Source organism: Chrysochloris asiatica, unplaced genomic scaffold (genome assembly GCF_000296735.1).
Source record: "Chrysochloris asiatica unplaced genomic scaffold, ChrAsi1.0 scaffold00262, whole genome shotgun sequence".
Taxonomy (NCBI): domain Eukaryota; kingdom Metazoa; phylum Chordata; class Mammalia; order Afrosoricida; family Chrysochloridae; genus Chrysochloris; species Chrysochloris asiatica.
In genome coordinates, this window is record NW_006408780.1 from 3,068,777 (window position 1) to 3,075,244 (window position 6,468).

The 6,468-nt window shown below is 47.8% G+C and overlaps 1 protein-coding gene across 1 annotated transcript in view; it reads right to left on the minus strand.

The window, feature by feature from the left end:
• Positions 1-6,468, minus strand: part of PDE6B (phosphodiesterase 6B, cGMP-specific, rod, beta) — a 53,385-nt gene that overhangs the window by 5,048 nt on the left and 41,869 nt on the right. The window contains exon 20 of the mRNA XM_006874117.1: positions 4,459-4,542. Within this exon, the coding sequence (XP_006874179.1) occupies positions 4,459-4,542 (84 nt within the window). The remainder of the gene's footprint in view (positions 1-4,458; positions 4,543-6,468) is intronic.

Consider the following 6,468-nt stretch of genomic DNA (forward strand, 5'->3'; position numbering starts at 1 on the left):
ATGAGGTTGGCCCAGGATCGAGCATTGTTTCGTTCTGCTGTGCATGGGGTCGCTATGAGTCGGTTCCGACTCGATGGCACCTGACAACAACAACAACAATGGAGAGATTAAGGAAAAAAAAAACAAAACACAAAAAGAAACACCAATACATAATAAGACATTGCTGCACTGTTAAAAAAGAAGAAGAAGAGGAAAAAGACCAAAATAGGTGTCAGAAGAAAGACTCTGAAACTTGCTTTCCATCATAGAGATGCTAAAGCCAATGGAAGAGATGAGGTAAAAGATGAACAGAAAGTTTCAAAGTCAGCTTGAGAAGACAAAGTCAAATATTATAATGAGATATGCAAAGAACTGGAGTTAAAACACTCAGAATTTCTCAAACCGACGGAATTGAAGTAAAAATTCAAGCCTCAACCTGAAATATTGAAGGAGTTCTGGTGTGGCACTGCAGGTTAATGTGCTGGACTACAAGGTTGGCTTGGACTGCAAAGTCGACAGTTCAAACTCACCAGCTGCTCCTCGGAAACCCTATACAGGGTTGCCATGAGTCAGAAGCAACTTGATGGCACTTAACAACAATAACAATGGGCAAAATATTGAATAATGTAGAAAGCACCATAAGAAAATTGAAGGAATACACAGAGTCACTGTACTAAAAGGAAATGGCCGATGTTCAACCATTTCAAGAGGTAACGTATGATCAACAGCCAGTGATCCTGAAGGAAGTAGTCCAAGGTGCATTGAAGGAATTGGCAAAGAACAAAGCTCTGGAAATTGACTACAAATTTAAATCTTTCAAGAAAGTGAGGTGGCACTGGAGGCACTCACTCATCTATGCCAGGACATTTGGAAGACAACTACCTGGCCATCTGATTGGAAGAGATTCGTATTTGTGCCCATTCCAAAGAGAGGTGATCCAATGGAATACAGAAATCATTGGACATTATCATTAATATTGCATGCAAGTAAAATTTTGCTAAAGGTAATACAAAAACGGGTACAACCATGCATTGACAGAAACCTTACAGAGGTTCAAGCTGGATTCAAAAGAGGACATGGAACAAGGGATATCATTGCTGATGTCAGATCTTGGCTAAAAGCAGAGAATATCAGAAAGATGTTTACCTGTGCTTTATTGACTATGCAAAGGCTTTCCATTTTGTGGATCATGACAGACTACGGACAACATTGCAGAGAATGAGTATTCCAGGACACTTAATTGTGCTCATGAAGAACCTGTACATAGACCAAGAAGCAGTTGTTCAGTCATATGAATGGTTGAATGTGAAACTGATGATGTGCCCTGTAAACTTTCACTCAATCCACAATTGTTGTTGTTATACACAATAAACACCTTAAAAAAAGAAGAAGCAGTTGTTCAAACTGAACAAGGAAACACAGAGTGGTTTAAAATTAGGAAAGGTGTGTGCAACAGGGTTGTGTGCTTTCACCATACTTATTCAATCTGTATGCTGAACAAATAACCCAAGAAGCTGGATTATATGAAAAAATGTGGCATCAAGATTGGAGGAAGACTCATCAACAACTTAATATATGCAGATGATACAACCTTGCTTGCTGAAAGTGAAAAGGACTTAAAATACTCACTGATGAAGCTCAAAGATCATACCTTTGGTATGGGTTGCACCTCAATGTAAAGAAAACAAAAATCCTCACCATTAGACATGTAAATAACATCCATATAAATGGAGAAAAGATTGAAATTGTCAAAGACTTCATTTTGCTTGGATCAAACATCAACACTTGAGGAAGTCACAGTCAAGAAATCAAACAATGTATTGCATTAGGCACTTTGCTGCCCAAGACCTCTTTAAAGTGTTGAAGAGCAAAGATGGCAGCTTGAGGACTAAGGTGTGCCTGACCCAACCCATGGTATTTTCAATAACCTCATATGCATATGAAAATTGGACAGTTAATAAGGAAGACATAGAAGAATTAATGTATTTGAGTTATGGTGTTGGAGAAACTACCATGGGCTGCCAAAAGAGCCAACAGATCTGTGTTGGAAGAAGTACAGCCAGAGTTGCTCCTTGGAGGCCAGGTTTTCCAAACTTTGTCTCTTGTACTTTGGACATTTTGTCAGGAGGGACCAGTCGCTAGAGAAGGACATCATGTTTGGTAAAGTGGAGGGTCAGAGAAAAAGAGGAAGCCCCCCAGCAAGATGGTTTAGCACAATGGCGGCAGCAATGGGCTGAGGCAGAGCAACGATTGTGGGGTCGGCCCAGGACCAGGCAGTGTTTCGTTCTGTTGTGCATAGGGTCACTATGCATCAGTACCAACTCCAACTCGATGGCACCTAACAACAACAGCAATGCAACATGTTTGCTGGCCAGGATTGAACGGTTGGAAGTTTTGGTCCATTGACATCTAGAAAGGGGAATTGCTGGTGTAAATTCATGTGAGGCAGACCATCTTAATGAGAGAGGAACCCAAGAAGAGAATAAAAGGTTTTGGCAGCAGGAAGCATATGGGGGTCGGGGAGTGGGTGCAGGATTGAAGGGTGCCCCAGGTGGAGGGGTGGAAAGGTGTGGGCAGACACACCAGTCTTGTGGCTCCTCCCACTTCTCCCATTGCACACTGGGCTGTGAGAAGTGTAAACACATGATGTGGGCCAACACTAACTAGTTTGGCCAAAGCTGGTTCCAAAAGAGCTTCCTGGTGGGTAAGGGTTGGGTGTCGCGTGTATGCATGTGTGCACAGGTGCCATGTGTGTACCACTGCCGCCTGTCCCCAAGGAGACACCTACCTGCCCAGTGACACATGAGCACATGTAGTTTTCAATTCATGGCTCCCTCCAACAAAGAGCATGTGGGAAGGGGTGGGGCTGCGATATTTACAAGGAGCATGCGAAGAGGCAGAGTCCTGGCGTGGCGCTGCAGGCTGGACTCCACAGAACTTAGCAACAACACAACAGGGCAGGAGGCCATGAGAGGGAAGTCTCCCCAGCCCCACCGCACTGCTGGAGGACTTGGGTCTCTCCTCCGGGTCTGGTGTGGAGGCGGGAGGCAGTGGGAAGAGGCGCTGGACTAGGATAGGGTGCGGATTGAATTGTGTTTCCCAGAAAGGTCTAAACCCCGTGCCTGTGAACAGCATCCTGTTTGGAAATAGGTTCTTTGACTCTGTTATCTGTTAACATGAGGTCAGAGTGGAGCAGGGTGGGCCCTAATCGACCAGGGTGGAAGATAGAGAAAGAGAGCCGAGTGATGCCGGAGCTACAAGGCCAGGAGCACCTGAGCCACCGGAAGCTGGTGGAAAGTCATCTCCTCTTAAGATAAGTCTCCAAAGAAGCAGTGTCCCGTCCCCCGCCCCCCCAGGCTCCAGACAGGTGTCTGGGACACAGTGACAACAGCCCCAGGAAACAGAGACATGCTTATTTTCTTTAAGCACCCCATTGGGTGTCTGTTCAGGACCCGAAGGTGCATCCTGTTCTGCGCATGCTCTATGCCCCACCCCATCCCCCAGCGCTCACAGTCCAGCAGGGGTGGCGTCCCAAGTGGTTGGTGTTTCTCTAAAGGGCAGCTTAGTGGCTCTGGGAGCTGAGGTGGAGCCTGGGTTCAGCCTGGTTTTGTATCTGCAGTGCAGCTGGCGGACTCTGCTCATAACTAAATAAAGTTCGCCTGACACCAGACCACGACCTATGGGGAGTGAGGGCCCCAGGGACCCTGGTGACCAGCAGCCGTGAAGGGAGGTGCTGGCTGTAGCAGGGAGGGCTCTCCTACATTGCTGGCCGGTGTCTCTGAGCCAGCCTCCTCCTGACCTTTGATATGGCATCACAATACCGTGTCCACAGGCTTTTGTGTGGATCACACGGCATGACTCTGCGACCCCACACAGCACGGGGACATCAGGTTGGCCCTTTGACTCATGGCAACTTTACACACAACAGAACAAATGGAACACTGCCTGGTTGTGCGCCATCTTGGTAAGTTAAAGTCCACTCTTGTCACTACAGTGTGAATCCTTCTCATTTTCACTGACTTTATTCTTTACCAAACAAGATCTCCTTCTCTAGGGATTGGTTTTCTCTGATGACGTGTCCAAAGTGCATGAGCAGAAGTCTCTCCATCCTCCCATCTAACGAGCCTTCTGGTTGTATTCACCAGGTATTCAACGCATGCTCATTGAGTGTCTACAATGAGCTGGGCAAATGTCAGGTCCTACTCTATGGTGACAAAGAGACACAATTCTATCCTCATGGACATCTGTCCTTAGGCTAAGTGACCTGGACCAGGTAGCAGTGTAGGGGTCACAGGTGTGCCTTCTCTGATTTGCTCTACTCTGCCATCCCCGTGTGACTCTGCACACATGTCCTGCTCTTGTGACAATGCACCATCTTGGCTATAAATCCAGCCCACACGCCCCTCCCTGCTGCTCTGTACCAAGGGATCCTGTCCCTCTGCCTCCATCCATCCTGCTGCTCGGTGTGGACAGCAGTACCTTGTATACAAATGTACACACGAAGTCAATGAAGCCGACTTGGAGCTTGGGGAGCTCGGCCGCTTTGCTCCTGTCCATCATTGGCTTGTTGGGAGAAAGCAGAGACAGGGTGGGCGTGAGTTACAACATGCCTATGGGACTCCAGCAGCAGCAGAAGTCCCCAGCTCTCCCTGCCCGGGGTCTGCCTCCTGCAGGACCTCCTCCAGCCCCCACTGAGTACTATCACAGGACACAGAATGAACACAGAGAAGCCTCCACATTTCAGATGCTTCTAGTCCAGGCCCATGAGGGCCAAAGCTGCTTCAACAGAGCCTGCATCCCAGGTGGTACCAATGGTGAACACACTCAACTGCTAGAAAAAGGTGGGCAGTTTTAGTCCACATAGAAGCACCTCACTTGAAGATTTGCTTCCAAAATTGTATCTGCTGAAACCCTTAGGGCATGCAGTTCTGCTCTGATACACATGGGAGCACCATGAGTTGGAATGCGTTGAAGCCAAGATGCCCTGCTCTGCTTAGCCATTCTATCCCCAGGTTCTGGGACTTTAGAACCACATTCTGTTTAGCTGTTCACAGTGCTGGCTTCCTTCCCATGTGCCCAAAGCTCTTCATGGCACTGCGCTGGGGACTGGTTCAAGTCCAGTTAAGAGTTGGGAGTGTTGGGACCATGGCAGAAGGAAGCTGATTGTGTGACCACCATTCTCAAGCCCCACAGAGAACCGCTCCGTGCTCTGTCCATGGTGCTGACCCAACTACATGCAGCTACTCTCTGTGGTACAAACCTTGCACACACTCACTGGAGCTATTTCCTCATGCTCACAGACTGGACCCCCAAGTGCCCTTCATATAAGTTTCCCTTTTCAGAGTCACCCCAAGTCTTCTGGCCCAGGGAAGACAGACTGCTTCTCCTCTTTCCCTCAGGAGATCAAGGACCAGGTTTCCAAGCAACTTACCACTGATTGTAGTTGCCTTGAGAGAGACACTTACCATTCTTCCACATGTTGTTGGAGCAGCCCTACACTGTCCCTGTTCCCTTGTTTCCTATCCACATGCCTCATGGTACTAGCAGCATAGTCCTGACTCAGGTTGTTGACCTGAAGACCATGGCATTGCCCATCTCCCTGTGGTGTAGCCCCTTGACCAACCACCTGTTTTTTCAGGGGGCTAGATGTGGACTCTGGCCCCTAGGCACTCTGGTGCTGGCTTCCTGCCTTCTGTGGGTCAAACTGTGCCCTGCGTCTTCCTAGAGTCCAGCTCAAGGCCCATCTTGGGTTCGTGAACCTACCTTCTAACCCTAGACCCAAAGAGAAAGAACTCCAGTGGAGGCAGAACTTAGGTCAAGACTCAGCATGGAGTTTGGGCTACCACAGTAGAACAGTTTTCCAAAATCCAAGGGCTTTGGGATGTAGGCTCTGATGCAAGCTTCATCTCACTTTGTGGGTCATGTGACATGAAGTCAGTGGTTCAGGGTCTGGGTTTTTGTTTACTGAGTCAGTACCTCCAGCTCTATAAGACTTTTGAAACCACTCTTTACTTCTGCACGGTTACAGTACTTTTAACCCAAGTCCATATTTTCCATACCTTTACCCAGACCCTGAGCCATTGTTACATGTTACATGACCCCACAAAGTGAGATGAAGGTGTATCACAACTTACATCCGAAAGCCCTTGGCTTGTGGAAAGCTGTGGTCTACAGTGGCAGCCCTAACTCTATGTTCAGTCCTGATGTAATGTTTAACCTCTACTGGAAGTCTTTCTGACCATTAACCACAAGGTGGAAGCTTAGCCCTCAGGAAAAGTGTTTTTGGAAGTAGAAGAGCCCTTGTGAAGCACTGTGTTTGGCAGTTGTTGTTGTTGTTGTCAGGTGCCATCGAGTTGGAACCGACTCATAGCAACCCCATGCACAGCAGACCGAAACAATGTCCGATCCTGGGCCAACCTCACTACCGCTGCCACACTTAAGTCCATCAATGATGCCACCTGGCTGATCCATCTCGTTGGGGGTCTTCCT